The sequence below is a fragment of the Rhinoderma darwinii genome, chromosome 5 (assembly GCF_050947455.1).
Source record: "Rhinoderma darwinii isolate aRhiDar2 chromosome 5, aRhiDar2.hap1, whole genome shotgun sequence".
Classification (NCBI taxonomy): Eukaryota; Metazoa; Chordata; class Amphibia; order Anura; family Rhinodermatidae; genus Rhinoderma; species Rhinoderma darwinii.
Window position 1 is genome coordinate 164,462,889 of NC_134691.1, and position 21,040 is coordinate 164,483,928.

General features: G+C 38.8%; 1 protein-coding gene across 7 annotated transcripts in view; it reads left to right on the forward strand.

Annotated features, from left to right (window-relative positions):
- The window catches only part of PIGN (phosphatidylinositol glycan anchor biosynthesis class N), a 372,057-nt gene that overhangs the window by 302,576 nt on the left and 48,441 nt on the right, over positions 1 to 21,040 (forward strand). For 6 of the 7 annotated variants that reach the window (XR_012847699.1, XM_075826730.1, XM_075826731.1 and 3 more), the window contains 2 exons: positions 4,887 to 4,962; positions 14,473 to 14,546. Coding sequence is in view for 6 of the 7 variants with exons in the window: in XM_075826730.1 (XP_075682845.1) it covers positions 4,887 to 4,962; positions 14,473 to 14,546 (150 nt within the window). In the remaining variant the exon portion in view is untranslated. Of the gene's footprint in view, positions 1 to 4,886; positions 4,963 to 5,677; positions 5,752 to 14,472; positions 14,547 to 21,040 lie in introns of all 7 variants that reach the window. The other variant, XM_075826734.1, reaches the window with a different exon arrangement.

The following is a 21,040-nucleotide window of genomic DNA, read 5'->3' on the forward strand; positions in this document are numbered from 1 at the left end:
AAGGCCCAGTTCACACAGAGCTTTTTGGTGCTAATTTTGTCGTGGAAACCCTGTCAAAATCAGTGCCAATATATGGCTGAAATTGTTGTTTTTTCCCAGGCGGCTCGGAGGCAGAAAAAGTGTTTTACGCCCGCTGTCCTCAATGGTGGTCCTGAAGGAATTTTGAGGCAGATTTTTTTTCTGCCTTCAAAATACTCCATGTGAGTTACATGGTGACTTTGGCCACAACACATGTCGAGCGGCCAAAGATCGCTATGTCCTATAGCCTACACCGCAAGTAATGAAAGTCAATGTGGTTGCGTCGCGACTTGCAAGTTACCGACACGACAGTTTGGATTTCTTGCAACTGTCAAGTCGTGGCAACTTGCGTGTTGCGACACAACCACATTGACTTTTATTACATGCAATGTAGGCTATGGGACATAGCGATCTTTGGTCGGTCGACCTGTGTCGTGTGTGGCCAAAGTCGCCGTGTAGGAGATAGACAAATTTATTTATAGAGAAAATTTTTATTGAAAAAAAAAAAAGGTGTTTGTGTGATCGGTGTGACAGGCTGTCACAGCGTTCACATAGCTGAGCTCCTTACCGTTGGCACACAAGCGCTGCTGGGAGGAGCAATGTGATCGCTGTGACAGGCTGTCAAAGCGATCACATGACCGGAGACCACACTGAGTGGTATTCGGGTGAAAGCTCCGGGATATCAGCTGTCTCTAGGCAAACCTGCTAACTCTGCAGGATGTTCTGGAACGGCCCTGCAGAGTTCATTGCGCACCGCCCGGACGTTTATATTCTATGGGTGGTCTGGAAGTGGTTAAAAACGGATGGTACAAAACTATTAAAGGTATTCATAACTGCGAGAACATAACACAAATTTATTTACATGAAATGACACACTATCCAAGTTTTATCTATACACTACAAATATATAAAAATGATTTCCATTGGTGACACGGCAGATGTCTAGGTGGTAGTCCAGTTCTGTCCTGACACGTGCCAGCATATACTCCAATATGGACTCCCATGTTTCAGTGATGGGTTATCTCCAGTCATTCAGATCCTGTGGCTGGGGGGGCACATACACTGAGTACTTAATGTTGCCCCACAGAAAGAAGTCGCAGGGTGTTAGATCTGGCGATCGTAAAGGCCAGCGCAACATTGGTGAATCGTTGTTTCCAGCGCGGCTGATCCAAAGTTCCGGTAGAGTTTCATTCTGGTATCGGCGAACATCCAAATCAAAATGTGGAGGTGCAAAATCCTGGTGATAGACTAAGTTTGGCAGATCTTCCTCTATCTGTGGCATAAGCCATTCCTTTAACATGTCCAGGTAGCAATGGCTAGTGACAGTATCTTTGGCAAAAAAGAAGGGACCGTAGACTTTGCACCTGCTCATTGCACAGAACACATTTACTTTGGGTGAGTCCCTCATGTCCTCAATAAGGGCACATAGTGTTTGAGCCTAAAATTATGACGTGGAGATTCACCTTCCCACTGAGGTGAAAAATAGCTTTATCGCTGAACATCAGCCTGTCAGCGAAATTTGTTTTTTAACAATTCGCCCTGCAAGTCAATGCAAAAGTAACATCGATTCAGTTTGTCGTCTGGTTTAAGCTCCCAAAGAAGATGTAATCTGTATGGCTTACAACGTATACGTTTTCATAAAATATGCCATACCGTGGTTTGTGGCACCTGTAGTTTCATACTGATCAGCCTGGTTGGCTGTACACGGCTCGAATCCCGTTCACTGTCTCTTCCGAAATCTTTGGGCGGCCCGGACTTTTCCCATGACCTAAATACCCAGTGGTTTTTAAACTGCTTCACCCAACGCTGAATGCATTTTCTATTCTGAATGTTTCGCTGTACTGTCACAACAGACCCTGTTCTTGCAAATTCCAAGACGCAAAAAGCTGTTTCTTGCTCCGATGTCACCATCTTATGTCAACTATATAATCACATTTCACATTTGGATCTTGAAAATGAAAGCTGTGCATTGATTGCTATGGGCAACTAAGCCAGTTTTATTTGATTTTCAGTCACTGGCCATCTACCACTGATTTTACTTTAACTACAGGACTTTACTTTTTTTTTTTTTTATTCAGTTTTTATTTATTTATCAAAGGTGAATGACAGAGAAATAAAACATTTCACGACTATAAAACATAGATATGACATGTGAGCACCAATGTAAATTATACAGTCATAGAGAACAGAAAAGAAAGAAAGGGAACCGGAAAGGTGAAGGTAAGAGGGGAGGGAAAGAAGGGTATAAAGGGGGAACTTATCCTCAGGGCCCGCCCCATAATCAGACGTCTCAGAAAAGGAATATGGAAATACAATAATGCACTATTAGGACATTAGATCAAGATACTCCGAAGAATTCTCAAAGCCTACCCACGTAGACCACACACGCATTAACTTATCATGAGTGTCCCGTAGGGAAGCCGTAAGCTCCTCCATCCGTTTCACTTCCTGGATCTTCTGAAACCAAAGGCGCACCGAAGGGGCCTCTACCTGTTTCCACATAGCCAGGATGCAAGCACGTGCCGTGTTGATCAGATGCCGTACCATTGACTTCCTGTATGTGGAGATCGGGATGTCACACAGATGCAGCAGGAAGAAGCCCGGGGATCTGGGCAACACGTAGTCAGTAAACCGAGATGTTACATTCCAAACCGTCTCCCAGAACATTTTTAAGCGCTGGCACCCCCAAAACGTGTATAGGAGATCCCCGACCCCCACCCCGCATCTCCACATAGGAGACCTCCGTATACACCGTGTGTGTGTGTGTGTATGTGTGTGTATAAGCTTGAAAAAGGTCCCATGGTTGGACAGAAATGTTGCATCATTGTGTTGACTGAATAAACCAAATTTTTGCTATACTGAAGTGCTGCAGGATTTATTCAAAAATACTTTAGAATCCTTGGATCAGGATTACCTGCTTGCACCCACGGACATTTTGGATTTAGACTTTGAGTGCTGCTACTCTCTGCTTGTGTATCTCTGTATATACTGTATATATTTGGTGATTTCTCGCAAACTATATACATACATTTGGTATCCCAATATCCATAGTAATCCATTGAATTAACGCATTAAATCATTGAAAAACGCATGCTTCTTAATCTTTGAATAAGGGGAGAAAAAAACGTTGTTTTTTTTTGTCTACGATGTTTCGGGAAGTTTGTTCCATTTTTTTTTTTTTTACTTTTAAACCTAATTCACACTATAAAAAATAAGGGAGTCTTTTACGTCCAGAAAACGTACTTGTATATGGGCGTATTTTCATTCATATTGAGTTACGTGTGTCCATATTAGACCCCATATTGGATTCTTTTTTTTTTTTATGCCTGTACATATTCTTAGAAATCATAAATAATACTACTCTTTATTGTTCCAACCGTAATTCGGATCTAATATGGATCCATTAGGAATGGTTTTTTTAAAATGCGTATAACGGATCTGATTTATCTGGGGTCTACATTGACTTCTATGTAGATTTTGTTTCAGCAGCCAATCCGCATTCAATGCTGCATTTTTTTGTAGAACCATTTACACTCCTCAACATTGAAATTGCAACACCAAAAAAGGACAAGTTTTGGAATTGTGGCAATCACAGGATCAATAGACATGTTATTGGTATGCAAATGACAAAATATTTCGAACATCTTAATTTATTCAGTATCGAGTATGAGCGCCACGCACAGAAATACACACACTTACATGCCTTGGCATGCTATCAATGATGTTATTAATGGTTGTCTGAGGAATGTTATGCCACGCTTAAACGCACTAGGGCTCGCAAATCATCAAGGTTGGTTGCTGGCAGCTCCCTTTGCAATTGCCATTTTTGAGACGCTGCCGGCCATGGTAGCACGTTTAGGCCACGCAGGCTGTGCACAGTAGCATGAGCAACGTGGCTTGGTGTTGTCCTGTTGAAAAGAGGCTTCTGGGACACTTTGGAGAAATGGCCGTACCATTAGTTCCACTACAAAATCAATGTAACGCCGAACTGTTCGTGTACCTGAAATGCAGGCTAGAGGGGTCTGGCTACCGTACCGTGTTCCCTTGTGAAGGCCTCATGATGGCATTGCCCCCGTGGTCTCCAGACCAATCTCCGGCTATCATTGCATCAGAAACGAAAGTGGGACTCATCGCTGAAGAGGATAGACCTCCATTCCAACGTCCATTGCCGTCTTGCTGTGCACCATGATAGCCTTTGAGAGCGGTGGCGTGTGGTCAATGGAACACCTGTAGCTCGACGTCTGGCTCGTAGCCCAATGTTGTGCAGACGCCTTCTGATGGTTTGTGTCGACACTGTTTGCCACCCTAGGCTTGGTATATGCATGTTCAGTTCAGGGATTCTGTCCCTCTGAATTCGCGACAAGTGGCTATAACTAGCACGTTGACTAACAGGAGGCATCGCACAATCATACCACTTGATCTATATTTTGAGGTTTCATGTGGCGAAAAACTTTGCTTTCAATCTGGATTTTATGCCCTTTCGACATGCCACAGATTCGAGCTCGGTGCTTGAAAATGTGGTAATTTGCATGTCTTAGTGACACCAGCTACTTCCTCGATTTGCATAACCTTATTTCTTGCCCTTCTTGGTTTTGCAATTTCAATTTTGAGTGTATAATTTATAGGGTCAGTGTACAGACAGTATTGTGGCTGAATTAGACTAGAATAATACACAGAGATCAAAACAGTTTGTGTGAATTAGGCCTTATAATGTTAAACCATTTATTATATTTTCTTATGCAACTTGTACACTACTATCTAATTGGACTTAATTTTGCATAGGGTGAACTTTGTTTTTGTTAAAAGCAATTTAATAATCTGTTCCATGGTTTTCACTATTCTCCTTCCTTCCTTCATTCATTCCTTAGTTTTGATCCAGCCTCCGTATATTGCTTCCTTACTGTGTTTAACCCCTTTGGAATGGGCGCCTTAATGATGTGGAAGGTAAGTTGATGACATGTTAACTGCATGGATTATGTTATATTATAGTATTAATTCAAGCTTTATTTTTTTTTCATAATAAAGTAAAGTTAAATTGTTTCTTGTGAAAAAAGAATATCATGGTGAAGGGTCGTGTCACTTATTTAATGTTAATTTTTAAAAAAAAGAGATCCAGCATCTATGTACATGCTTAGTATCGGATACACTAATAAAGTCCTAGAATATTACATAAAACTTACAGCCTCCATACAGCTCAAAATAAAATGCAAGAATTATACTACTATCACTATATTAAGATTCTATAATGTTTGTAAAAGTGCCAGACCCTTAGTGTACTTTTTTATAATATATGCCTTCAAATGTTTACATTCTATAGTGTAACATTAACCCCTTCACGCTGCACCCACTTTTGACCTTCCTGACAGATTATGTGGTAATAACTTGGGAATGCTTTTACCTATCCAAGTGATTCTGAGATTGTTTTCTCGTGGCACATTGGACTTTAAGTTAGTGGTAAAATGTGGTTGATACAATAAGTATTTAATTGTGAAAAACACAAATGTAGTGATAAATTACAAAAATTAGCATTTTTCTAAATTTTAAAGTATCTGTTTGTAAGACAGGCAGTTATACCACACAAAATAGTTGCTAATTTACATTTTCCCATATGTCTACTTTATATTGGCATTGTTTTTTGAACATTCTTTTATTTTTCTAGGACCTTACAAGGCTTAGAACTTTAGCAGAAATTTCTCACATTTTAAAGAAAATTTCAAAAGGCAATTTTTTCAGGTACCAGTTCAGTTCTGAAGTGGCTTTGAGAGGCCTATACAATACAAACCCCCATAAGTCAACCAATTTTCAAAACTGCATCCCTCAAAGTATTCAAAACAGTATTTGGAAAGTTTCTTAACCCTTTAGGCGGTTCACAATAATTAAGGCTATGTAGAGGTGAAATTTATGAAGTATTTTTTTTTGCAGAAATTCATATTTAATAAAAAAAAATCTGTAACACAAGGTTTTACCAGAGAAACGCAACTCAATATTTTTTGCCCAGATTATGCAATGTTTAGAAATATCCCACATGTGACCCTAGTGTGCTAATGTACTGCAGCACAGGCCTCAGAAGCAAAGGAACACCTAGAGGATTTTAGGGGCTTTTTTTTTTATTAGAATATATTTTAGGCACCAGGTTTGAAGATGTCTTGTGATGCCAAAACAAATGAAAGACCCCAAAAAAGAACTCAATTTGGACACTACAACCCACAGGGAATTAATCTAGGGGTGGAGTTAGCATTTTGACCCGACGGGTGTTTCATAGATTTTATTAGAATTTGGACGTGAAAATGAAAAATTTACATTTTTCCCAATAAGATGTAGTTTTAGCTTAAAAAAAACAAAACGCTATGTCCACAAGGACTAAAGTAGAATAAGCCCCCCAACATTTGTAAAGCAACTTCTCTGGATTACCTAAATACCCCATATGTGTGCATAAGCTGCTGTTTGGGCACACGGCAAGACTCAGAAGAGAAGGAGTGCCATTTGACTTTTGGAGTACAGATTTTGCTGGATTGGTTTCTTTGCACCAGGTCGCATTTGCAAAGCCCCTAAGGTACCAATACAGTGAAAACTACCCAAAAGTGACTCCATTTACGAAACTACACCCCTTGTAGAATTCATCTAGGGGTGTAGTAAGCATTTTGACCCCATGGGTGTTTCATAGATTTTATTAGAATTGGGCAGTGTATTGGTTCACAATTGCAGAGGTTCTGATTTGAAATAATAAAGGAAACCCCTGAGAAGTGACCCCATTTTGGAAACTACACACCCTCAAGGCATTCATTAAGTGTTGTAGTGAGCATTTTCACCCCACAGGTCTTTTCCATAAATGAATTTGCTGCGGATGGTGCAAAGTAAAAATGTTAATTATTCCCTAGGTATGCCATTTGTGGCAAATATGTCATGCCCAGCTTGGGCCACTGGAGACACGCACCCCAAAAATTGTTAAAAGGGTTCTCCCGTCTATGGGGATGCCATATATGTGGAAGTAAACAGCTGTTTGGGCACACTGTACGGCTCAGAAGGGAGGGAGCGCCATTTTGCTTGGTAGTAGTTTTGCTTGGAGTTTTACTAGTATTTCAGTTTATAATGTGGGGGTGCATGTAAGCTGGGCAGAGTACATCAGGGGCATAGTCAGGTGGTATAATAATGGGGTAAAAAAAAAGCAATAAAATAATCCATAGATGTGTTACACTGTGAAGCAATTCTTTATGCACAGGCCAGTGTCTCACTGATAAATGGTGTCGTTTCGTATCCCCTTTTTGGTAACTACTCTAGACCTTTGTAGTTTGGGGAATTTTGCTGGGAAAGTGTTGTCCTGGTATAATACGTAAACCTCGCTTCCAGCAGATATGTCTAGACCCTACCTTTCCTGTTCCCTAATTTTAGGGCCTTGATAAATCGCCTCTTGAAACAGAAGAAATGTTCCCCTCGGGCCTGAACAACTGCACATTCTTTCTTTCTTGACTTATTGAAGCCTTAACTAATTAAATTTTTTCATAGACGTAGTGAAATCAGGGCTGTTTTTTGTGGGACGAGCTGTACCATTTTGGGGTACACGCAACTTTTTGAACACTTTTAATCCTATTTTTTGGGAGGCAAGGTGACTAAAAGACAGCAATTCTGGCATAGTTTTTTAGGTTTTTTTTTTATACAGCATTCACCATGCAGTATAAATTTAATGTTAACTTAGCGGGTCAGTACGATTCCGGCGATACCAAATTTATAGCACTTTTTTATGTTTTACAACTTTTTGCACAATAAAACTACTTTTGTAAAAATAATGTATAAATAAATATATAATTATAAAGGACTTGATAGGGGAAAAAGGGCGATTGTGTTTTATTTAATGACTTGAAACTTTTATTATATATACACGTTTTACAGCCCTTTTTTATTTGCACTTTTTTTTTGCACTTTGTTTTAATCCCACTAGGGAACTTGAGGGTCCAACTGTCTGATGTTTTTTTTTTCTAATACATTGCACTAGTGTGTATCTTGCCGTCGGCTAAGGGGAGGGCCTGGAAGGCTTCCGTCCTAGGCAGACCCCTTAAATGCAGAGATTGCTCTTGACTGTTGCATTTAAGAGGTTAATGGTGGGGATCGGCACTAATTTCCGTCCCCGCCATTACAGCAGGGTGTCAACTGTAACATACTACTGACACCGGGGGATGGTGGCACCGACTCAGCTTCTGAGCCAGTCTCCACCATTTGTCATATGGATACGGCAAAATGCGGGAAGCACTGGCTTTCCATGACTTATTCAAACGATAAATGTCGGGAAGGGGTTAAAGGAACTAGTACAATTCGCTGCAGGAATGATCTAAATCTACTTTAGCACTGTCAGGGGAGATTGAGAATCAGGTGATATAATGCCCATGGTTTCCCTACTATTTAAGTTTCATATTTAATTGGTGAGGTCAACTTTGAACACAAGTTTACAGTTTACATATAGACATAATATAAATAAAAAGTTGAGTAATTTTAAAAAATATTGTTTTTATAGATTTCAAGATGGGTTTGATTCTACAGATCAGAGGAAGATAGGAGGGCAGAGGAGAAGCCTCAAATGAACTCAGGCGGTGCCCGTGGGCTTCCCCATAATGCCTTGCAGATATCCCTCACTCTAGTACAGCTAATCATGAGGTGTGAGTCACTGATGACTGTGGATGACAGTCATATCAGTCATATCCTCTATAAACATCCCAACCATAAAATGCTGCTGCAGATAGATAATAGATTAGTGTCAGTGTGTGTGTTTCATAGTGAGGAAAAGAGAACAGTTAGATTTACAATAATTTGGCAGGGAGACTTTAGAGAGAGATAGTATCAAGGAGTCAGTCAATGTGTTAGTTATTAGGCAGGCACAGGCAGCCATTGCTGTGAGTGAGTGCTGCTGCAGCTATACAGTTCATTCTTACATTAAATTGTGAATCACCAATCTTCATCACATTATTCACAAATCTTTTTTAATAATGTTAACCCTGGTGCTGATAGCATGCCGCTGCCTTCTGATACAGATCTCACAGACGTGACATCACTCGTTTTGCATTTAACTAATTGCTAATGCCACCAAAAATTGGCGTCGTATTCTGCGTCAAGGAGTTATATAGCACCGTTATACATATGTTTGTGTCCAAGTGACCATTTCTTTTCAAATATATAGATTTTAAATACTGGTATTGATAGCGTGCCACTGCCTTCTGATATAGACGTCAATCATTGTTTTGCATATATCTAATTGCTAATATTGCCACCCAATTTTTGCATATTATTCTGTTTGATTCAATCATCTTTATTAGAAGGTTTCTTATAGAATACAGTTCAGTTGATAAACAAAACTCTATACATTCATAAAGCATAAGAAAGAAAAAATAAAAAACAAAAACAACCAACCAGCTACCTAATAGTGTAGGAGCCTGTAAGTTTGGGCAATATTGCTTCCTTATCCAAGGCGTCCATCTTTCCTGGAATAAATGCTTTCTTGCCTCCCAATCTAAACCTAGAACTTTTTCATATGGAAAATATATATTTACTTTATTTATTTATTACTTCAGCAATGCAAGGAATTTTATCAGTTTTCCAATTGGATGCAATTATATTACGTGCTGCATCTAGAATTATGGAACAGACCCAATTTTAGCAATTAAGTTCACTCTCCTATTTAATAGGGCCAATTCTATTGTAAGAATTCCTTTACTCTCTCCGATAATTTTTTTAATTAGAGTAGAGACTTCGGACCAAAATATCCTAAATTTTTCACACCCGCACCAGGTATGCATCATATCGCCCACTATCCCATAACCTCTCCAGCATAGCCCATTGTTGTTTGTATTAAACTGAGCCAATTTCTTTGGATGTAGATATATGCGAAGATTAATTTTTTTTTAACCGTTACAAGATTACCTATACATTTAGTATTTTGACAAGTGTATCTTATAGCATTCAACAATTCATCCAGGGAAAACTCTTTTTGCAAATCCTTTTGCCATTGTAACATGTATTTAAATTTACCAATGATATTTCCAGATACTAATTTGTTATAAATCGAGGATAGATTGTTAGAGGGTGCAGTGGACTTTATGTCCTGTATAGATCCCTTTATATCCCTCTGACTCGATACTCTAATAGCTTCAGCAATTTTATTTATAGTAATAATACTTTTCATTTGAGCAATTTTCAAGAAATCTTTGTCACGTATACCGTAAAGCTGTAATAACCATTCTGGAGAGCCAAATTGGTCTTTATTATAAAGATTAGCTAGGCTTGAGATTCCCTTTGACTCACACCAAGTATTATCCCACTTATGTGTTAAGTGCCTAAAAAAAAAATCTAATTTTAAAATCTCATATTAATGGGTAATTCCCTTAACTCTTTGCGCATGTTATTCTGTGTTAAACTTGGCCAACAGTAACAGCAGCAACAATACAGTGCACTTTTAGCAGATAGACTGTGTGACTTTTTTATTTTTTTCTGTAGAACTATAGGCCTTGTGGTGAGAATAACCAGCGCAGGCTCAGTGATACCTCATTTAAAAATAAAATGTCGGATAAAAGACAAAATGGCAAAGGACGGTGGAAAGTAAAAAAAAACGCCTCTGTCATGTTATCCTCCAGTAAGAATGTTGGTGTCCATAGCGCAAGTAGCAGCAGCCGATACAGTTTGCTGAACATTATGGAACAGGTTTGTCATCTATTGCGACAAACTAACACACCTCAGCAAATGGATATGCACCACCTGAACTACCAGGTTTAGTCGTACCTGGACTGTGCCCTTTCTCTGGCAGATGCCCTGACCCCATGGACTTCTGGGTCAGCAGAATGGACCAGTGGCAAGAACTGGCCCAACTTCCCAACCGTGTACTGTCCTGTCCACCCTCCAGTGTACTGTCAGAGAGGGTATTCAGCACGGCAGGTGGTCTCGTTACACCGAAGCGGACAAAATTGTACTCCACAGGTGTAATTAATCGGGCATGGATCCGTGAGGATTTGCACACACCTCCGCCGGATACCAATGAATAGATCTGCCATTGCGGACTGTGGAACTGGCTATTTATCACCGGCACAATGATGCCGCTGTCTGCCTGTCCATACCATACTGTACTGCTGTAGCTACTACTACCCTGTTGCTTCTACTAGCCCTATCCAGCCACACATCTCCTACATTGTCCATCATGTTTCATAGTGCTGCTGTCACTACTACTACCACCCCTTCACACCTGCACATCTCCTGCCCCGTCAATCATGTTCCATACTGTACTGCCGCTGCTGCACACTTCTCACAAAAAGGGGTAATTTGTAACAAACTATTGCTTCTTCGTTTTCCGGGATGATCAGCCACGTTGTCACTGGCACATGTAGTCTTGGAGGTGGAATATGTATAAATATATAAAATAACACCAAAGCTGTTGCAACTGTCCGTTTGTTAAAAGGCAGTCTCAAATACATACCGCCGTGTGTATAAACATTGGCAGGCATCTGCCACCAAAAAGGGATCATCGTTTAATTATATGAGCAAAAAAGAATCTGACACTGTAGTGTGTTTCTAAACAGGCTGTTTGTTACCACCTGTTTACCCTTAGCCATATATACTGCTGTCATTTTGACATTAACCCCTTAGTGACCAGCCCATTTTAGGCCCTAATGACCAAGCTATTTTATTAGTTTTTCTATAGTCGCATTCAAAGAGCTATAACGTTTTTATTTTTTCATCTACATAGCTGTATGAGGACTTGTTTTTTGCGGGATTAGTTGTACTTTTTAATAGCACCATTTTAGGGTACATATAATTTTTTTATTAACTTTTATAAACTGTTTTTGGGGGGATTATAAAAAAAACTGAAATTCCACCATTGTTCTATGCGTTTTAAATTGACGCCGTTCACTGTGCCGCGTAAATAACATGTTACCTTTATTCTATGGGTCGGTATGATTACGGCGATACCACATATGTAGAGGTTTTTTATGTTTTACGACTTTTGCACAATAAAAACACTTTTGAACTAAAATTATTTGTTTTTGCATCGTTGCTTTCCAAGTGCCGTAACTTTTTTATTTTTCCATCAATGAAAGTGTGATGTAACTTGTTTTTTGCGGGCCGAGACATAGTTTTGATTGGTACTGTTTTGGGGTGCATGGGACTTATTGATTCATTTTTATTATGACTTTTTTGGGGGGTAATAGAAAAAATTGCAATTTCGCCATTGTTTTTTGCGAGTTTTTTTTACGGTGTTGACCTTGCGGTTTAAATTACATATTAACTTTATTAATTGAATCATTACGGTCGCGGTGATACCATATATGTGTACTTTTAATTATTTTTTACACTTTTACTAAATAAAACCACTTTTTATGGAAAAAAATGGTTTTATTTTTTTTTACTGTAATTTTTATTCATTATTTCACATTTATTACTTATTTTATTAGTCCCACTAGGGGACTTTACTATGCGACCTTCAGATCGCTTCTATAGAGCATTATTGCCTGTCGGTGTAAATCTGATAGGCACGTCCTAACAGGCATATGTCCAGGGCAGACCTGGGGGCTTCTATCAAGACCCCGGCTGCCATGACACCCCATCAGAGACCCGCGATTGCATTTGCGGGCCGCCGATATTGGTGACAGGGGGAGCGCATCTCCCTCTGTAAACAAGTTAAATGCTGCGGTCGCTATTGGTGTCATTTAACAGGTTAAACGGCCGCGATCGAAGTAAACTTTGATCGTGGGTGTTGTTTCAGGAGCCCAGCTGTCGCCAGACAGCAGAGCCCCGGCTCCAGCCTGCACGGGACACCCGTGCAGGACTTAGACTAGGCCACCGTGAAAAGGCGACAGCCTAGCCTAAGGCCCCTTAGTGACCAACGTGAAAAGGCGTATTGGTGGTCACTAAGAGGTTAATAATGCCTTGGCGTTTAAGATTTTGAGAGGGGTTGAATAGAAGACCTCAGAGTGTCATACACGACTATTCATTCAACAAATTTATTCGGGCCAAATTTTATCTGACGGCTGGTTCTATAGAATCTGATTCTAAATTAATTTCAGGAAATTCGCTCATCTCTATTGACAAACTTGTTGACCGTTACATCTGTAAAAAACTTAGCTGAGCTTCTATAACGCATTGGGACAGTTACTTTTTCTTGCATCGGATTACTGAAAAATGTCTTTCCTTAGGACTAGTCTTCCCAGAATGCAACTTCTCTGTACATGCCCTGTTAAGGAATTGATCTAGAACTTAATGATGGAAAAGTGCAGCTCTGAAGCCTGCAGAATTGCGAGTTCAGCTTTGGACTACAATAGCTGTAACTTCGGATCAGTAGTAATGCTGTAATGACGGGGGTGGGGAGACAGACAAGTGAGCCCTAATCTACCCACCACTCAGTCCCTGCCTACTTGCAACGACCCGCCCTAGGCGACGGGGTACAACTGGGCGACGGTCCCTACGCTCAATAAGTGCACGACAGACAAACAGACAAGGGTACACAGAGCTAGGGGGAGAAAGGTGCAGTTGCCCACGGCAACACCGTGAGCAACAAGAGAAGTGAACAAGCCGAGTCAAACCAGGAGAGTACGAGGTACCAAACGCAGAGCAGGAGAGTAGTCAGCAAGCCGGGGTCAATATGAAGCAAGGACAATGGTACAAGAAACTGCAGCAGGGCCAGGAAACCAAACGAGAAGAATCACAAGCAAAGGAGGAACAGGAAAGGCAGGTATAAATAGACAGAGGGCGGGAGCTAGCTCCGTCTGGCCAGGCTGCGATAGGTTCTCCCACTCCTAAGCCTGCCACCCTGAGTGGTGGAAGATGGAGTCAGTCTCACAGACATAGAAGCAGGTGCAGACTGATTATCTATGGGCGTTAACCCCGAAGCTGTGCCTGGCAGATCCTTTACAAATGCAATGTATTTACAGATAGTTTTTTTTAAATTAGATTAATTATATATTTAAATGTCAAATAGTGTTTTATATAGACCATTGTAGCCCTTTTAGCAATTCTATTAACATCTGTAAAGTAATTTCAAGTGGATTTTGGGGTACTTTTAACAATTTTCTTGAAAACTATAATAATATTCCTTTAAAATTGCTAAGGAAACCGTATAGAAATTTACTGTAGGATTACTATGAGTCTTGATTGAAGGATTCAGATAAGAGGTTTTCCTTAGCGTGTATCTCATTCATTTTGAATTTAATGCATACTTTCTCTAAGCCACAAATTGTGTCTTCTCATGCATTAATCAGTGCGTATAAAAGAGCTTATATTCCTGTACTCATTTTGGTGTCTGTATAACTATGAATATGTTGAAGGGCAGCATTAATTTAAAAAAATTTCTAATGTGCTAAATTATTCATGCAGAACAATGAGAATTTGCCCCGTCATTCAGTGACTAGTTAGTCAATCTAGTCAGCCCTTGTAATAAAGCACTAAAAAGATTTCTCTCTTAACTTTCAACCTTGTGTTTTCCAGATTCTCATCCCTTTCATTTTGGTGATGTGCTCTTTTGAAACGGTTCAGATCTCAGCGCAGATTTCCTCCAAAAGGTACATGAAAAGACAGCAATTGATTACACACATTAATTAGTTCGTTTTATTAGTGTCCCCGGACTGAATATTCATGATGTAATAAATAATTGTTTCTCAGTATAAGGCATGATTTACACGACAGTGGGGAAACTCGGACATGAAAAACGTGACGTTTCAACGGCAGTCACATGGACGTTTTCAACGATCGTGTATATAAGGCCTTAAACGGTTGTCCGCTATAGACAGTGCCTTTTCTTTATTTCCATTGGGGCTTGCTGAAACTACCCCACTTTGGGAGCCCTCTCGGTAATCAGTGTCCTGCATCCATAGAAATCCATTGCCCAATGATATCAACCGACACAACGTGCAACTACTGTATAAATCAAAGTATTGCCATAAATCAGTGTATTTGTATGTATATACTGTATATTGTATATTTATTTTAGATTAAAAAGGTCAAGTAGAGATATTAAGTAAATGTTCACATACCAATTTCACTATAGTGACTGCCATTATGAGGTCAAGCTTGGTGAAAAATCTAGCCCCCTGTAGCTGATTAAACAAGTCAGGAATCAAAGGCAGTGAATACTGATTTTTAACAGTAATTTTGTTAAGTTCACGATAGTCAATACAAGGTCTAAGACCTCCATCTTTTTTTTTCCACAAATAAGAAACCTGCCCCTACAGGAGACTAGGAGGGTCTGATAAAACCTTTACGCAAACTGTCAGCAATGTAGTCTTTCAAGGCCAGACGTTCGGGAACAAGACAGATTAAATATACGCCCATTGGGCAGACGGGAACTAGGCACCAAATCAATAGGGCAATCGTATTCCCTATGAGGAGATAATTTATCACACTCATTGACAGAGAACAAATCAGAGAAGTCTTCAAGATACTGAGGCAGGATAAGTTGGGAGGTGAAGATAAAATAAATGGTTAGAGACATGCAGGAAGACTGGCAGTCAGGATGCCACTTCACAATATCACAGAAGAACCAATCCACAACAGGGTTGTGCTTGTGTAATGGAAACAGGGAGAGAACCTCCAGCTCACCGGTCTGCGTCTCCTGGTAGCGTCAGTCGGATCCCCGCGACGGCCCGCGGTGTAGAATATCAATGAGGAGAAAGAATTGATCCAGCGCTGATGATGGTATTAAAAGGGAGATGAGAGTCCCATGTTTATTAGAAAAAAGTAGTAAAATCGGAAGGGAGACGCAGTCCCAAGATGCAAGTAGTCAGGATTTGAACCTGAGCCTACGCGTTTCGAACGCGAGCTGCGTTCTTAATCATGGCAAGTAAGGTAATGACCGTGTGTCTGAGCTTTCTCTATAAGCTGGGCAATCAGGTGTTGTAGCCAATATGCAAATGTCAGTAATTAGTAAACCACGTCAGTTAAAGAATGACTGGCGATCATCTGGCAGGTAAGTAAAAAAATGAATGAATACATAACATATCCACACATTGACATTGTGTATACATCTAATGTATGATGTTGATACAATTTTGTTGCAGAAAATACAATATATGAAAATGACTGCGGCGTTGTTGATATTAAGTGAGCCCGTTTATAATTGTTGAGCTCTTGCGGGAAAATTGAGACACACGGCCCTGAAAATACTTGTGCATACATAAAAAACATTACATGTTGACAAATCATAACATAAAAGATGTTAGTATGTAGAAACAGTTAAAAAAGATAATGAAGAAAAGACGGATAATTGTATATTTCTATAGTATGACGACCTGTTCAAGATCTATAATTATTCAAAAGAAATCTATCGTTTGTAAAATTGATATATGTTGAAATAAATAATTTAATTGTGATATAATATGAATATGTCGAAGTTATATCGTATTTAGATGTTATAATGATCTAATATGCCAAATGAACAGAAACTTATGGTCTTTATGTGACCTATATTGAAGTAACAATATAGTTTATTCTTGCAAATATGCTAAATGTTGAATGTTGAATATTGATCCTATTATGGAAAGATCAAAATACTAAAATATTGAATTCAGAATGACCAATAGAATCTGTTTCAGAAGAGGAGAAACATCACGGTGGACAAAAAATAGACGCTGAGTCCCATAACTGACAAAAACCTGTGAATGGAAAGCATATGTCCATATATACACCTGACAATCTATCTATACCGCAAGAAAAGAGTCTCTATGAAAAAACACAAATTATAGATATGGATGTGAACTGCACATGATGATAGTATTATTATATTGGCGTAAATAATTGTTATAGTGTAGTGCTGATGGGGAAATGTGCACTAACGCATCATGAGAAGTGTGGATTGAGTCTGATGCTGTGTATGAGTAGAATCCGTTTTTTGATGATAATAGACCACAAGTAAATTAAACCAATTTTTAATAGATAGTAATATTAATACAAATATAAATATAAGAGGGAGTGTCACAATGTCAGAATAAGAATAAAAGTGTAATTTCTGCAATGAGTTGTATCATAAGAGAAAAGATGATATGAGTAATTGTGAAAATTGTTTGCATATGAACATGTATAATCCAATGATATAGGTCCGGTTTGGAGTGCGTCTATGTTCGTTTATCATGGAAATCGCTAAATATGAGATTGTTTATTTCAGGATATTATATGACATATATATGAGAAATATGTGTAAAGAGATTATAACTAGTAGGACTCATAGGGCCTGCATATAATGTATCCTATATATATTGTAATGAAATTAATTTTGAATAGAATGAACAATCAGGGCGAAAGAAACCGCCACGCGGAGAAAATCCACCTCTGAACAGCGACGAAAACTGTAGAGAGATCACGTCGAGCAGAGAAAAATCCCGCGACCCCAGCCGAAGCACCCAGCAATACCAGGTGAGTACCGTGTATGTTGAATGGTGGTATAACTAGTCAAAATTTATATATATGTGGCTAGTGTTGGAATTATCATATTGTGAAGATGTAGCCCTTGAATAGTTGTAAAAAATGTTACATTAGTCCAAAACAGAGCCAATAGCAATGTTAACACAAGTGACAGTACTTTGTTGTAAGGAATAGATTATTCTGAAAACTAGATAGTGTGTTACTGAGAGGAAGATGTATATTGAGGCTTAATTAATGTTTGTTTGTATTATTAATTGTTTGACATCGATAAATTCCTATATCTAGGGTGTGAGAGGAAAAACCAAATATCACAAAGTTTGGTGGCAGATCATGATGTTAATATAATTGTCAGAACCCAATTTTGATAGATGTGGTTGGTATGGACAAAAAAATGTATTAATCAGCAAAACATGTGATTGAAACTAGGTGTTACTGTATATATTGCATATCATTATCATAAATGAGATTGGCATTCTGGAATATAGGATGGATATTGGATATCTGTAAGTTTAATAATGGAACATAAGATCCTTCCTAAGGTTGAGTCCTTTCGGAAAACGAGTTTCCAAATTGTAAATCCAGAATGCCTCCCGTGTAAGTAAACGATGTTTCAAATCACCTCCTCTATTTGTCCCCCTTGTTTTCTCTATAGCATATGTGCGGAAAGAGTTGACATTTCTGTTATGGCAAGTGACAAAATGTCTGGCTGCATTGGAAATGTTGATAATAGATGGATTGCGTATATAACTAAGATGTTCCAAAATACGAATTTTAAGTTTCCTTGTAGTGCAGCCTACATACTTGAGTTTACATGTGGTGCATTCAATGATATACACTACGTGGTCGCTATTGCAGTTCATGTAGGATTTGATTGCAAAAGTGGAGGTATCTGTAGAGTTTGAGTATTGTTTAGTTATTTTTACAAATGTGCAGACTTTGCAAGGGCTGACCCCACACTTGAAAAATCCCTTATGTGTCAGCCAAGTAGGTTTGGGGTTGTTTGTTGGTAACAATGATGGAGACAATATATTACCCAGGGTTTGTGCTCTACGGGGTACTATTCTACATCCGTCTTTCAAGAGATTCTCTAATTTGGGGTCTTCGTACAATAACGGGATGTGTTTTAGCACCATATTTTTTATGGCGTCAAACTGCTTACTATATTGAAGTACGAGAGTTGGAATACTGTGACTTTTTGTTGGAATAATTTGGGTTCTATCCGTTGGTATAAGAGAATCTCTGTTTTTGGTTGCAACTATGTTTTTAGCCCTCGTCAGGGTCCAATCTTTGTAGCCTCTAGCTTTTAACCTTTTATAGATGAGAGACTCTTCTTTGGCATAGCCTATGTGAGAGCTACAGTTGCGTTTGGCGCGTGTTAATTCACCTATGGGGATGGCAGAAATGGTGTGCATAGGATGACAACTTGATGCATGCAATATAGTGTTGCCTGATAGTGGTTTGCAATAGATGTTGGATTGAATAGTGTCTCCAATTTTACATGTCAGACTCAGATCTAGAAAATTAGTACACGTTGAGTTATAGTTGAAAGTGAATCTGAGATTGGAATTATTATTGTTCATAAATGAAAGCATCAATCAAGTCGACACACTGACCCGCAGACTGAGGAACGAGAGACACTGGTAAGTGACAATGATGAAAGATTGACAACATCAAGGGTTCTCAAAGTTCAGACCCACGTTCTTTCTTTGGGTCTCAATTTCGTACCCAACCAAAATTTCGATTTATTCAATACTTTGCTTGACATTAACAAGTTTGTACGAAACCTTACCATTAAGAGACACTTCTCAACCTCTGAAGATTCTCCAGTCATCTCTCCATCGGAAATATTGCCAGTATTTCCAGCAACCAATGCATACAGGAACTTATTGTTCCAAGAACAAACCACACTGTTACATTTGGAAGACCTAGCTGGACAACACAGCAATCCATCTCCCATCTTTACATCCAAATTTGAAACTAAGAACCCAAGATTCTACCCTATCCAGTCTCGCACAGAGTCTATGGACATATTTCAGCAGATCATGGAACGCTGAATTATTCCAACAAAAAGTCACAGTATTCCAACTCTCGTACTTCAATATAGTAAGCAGTTTGACGCCATAAAAAATATGGTGTTAAAATACATCCCGTTATTGTACGAAGACCCCAAATTAGAGAATCTCTTGAAAGACGGATGTAGAATAGTACCCCGTAGAGCACAAACCCTGGGTAATATATTGTCTCCATCATTGTTACCAACAAACAACCCCAAACCTACTTGGCTGACACATAAGGGATTTTTCAAGTGTGGGGTCAGCCCTTGCAAAGTCTGCACATTTGTAAAAATAACTAAACAATACTCAAACTCTACAGATACCTCCACTTTTGCAATCAAATCCTACATGAACTGCAATAGCGACCACGTAGTGTATATCATTGAATGCACCACATGTAAACTCAAGTATGTAGGCTGCACTACAAGGAAACTTAAAATTCGTATTTTGGAACATCTTAGTTATATACGCAATCCATCTATTATCAACATTTCCAATGCAGCCAGACATTTTGTCACTTGCCATAACAGAAATGTCAACTCTTTCCGCACATATGCTATAGAGAAAACAAGGGGGACAAATAGAGGAGGTGATTTGAAACATCGTTTACTTACACGGGAGGCATTCTGGATTTACAATTTGGAAACTCGTTTTCCGAAAGGACTCAACCTTAGGAAGGATCTTATGTTCCATTATTAAACTTACAGATATCCAATATCCATCCTATATTCCAGAATGCCAATCTCATTTATGATAATGATATGCAATATATACAGTAACACCTAGTTTCAATCACATGTTTTGCTGATTAATACATTTTTTTGTCCATACCAACCACATCTATCAAAATTGGGTTCTGACAATTATATTAACATCATGATCTGCCACCAAACTTTGTGATATTTGGTTTTTCCTCTCACACCCTAGATATAGGAATTTATCGATGTCAAACAATTAATAATACAAACAAACATTAATTAAGCCTCAATATACATCTTCCTCTCAGTAACACACTATCTAGTTTTCAGAATAATCTATTCCTCACAACAAAGTATTGTCACTTGTGTTAACATTGCTATTGGCTCTGTTTTGGACTAATGTAACATTTTTTACAACTATTCAAGGGCTACATCTTCACAATATGATAATTCCAACACTAGCTACATATACATAAATTTTGACTAGTTATACCACCATTCAACATACACGGTACTCACCTGGTATTGCTGGGTGCTTCGGCTGGGGTCCCGGGATTTTTCTCTGCTCGACGTGATCTCTCTACAGTTTTCGTCGCTGTTCAGAGGTGGATTTTCTCCGCGTGGCGGTTTCTTTCGCCCTGATTGTTCATTCTATTCAAAATTAATTTCATTACAATATATATAGGATACATTATATGCAGGCCCTATGAGTCCTACTAGTTATAATCTCTTTACACATATTTCTCATATATATGTCATATAATATCCTGAAATAAACAATCTCATATTTAGCGATTTCCATGATAAACGAACATAGACGCACTCCAAACCGGACCTATATCATTGGATTATACATGTTCATATGCAAACAATTTTCACAATTACTCA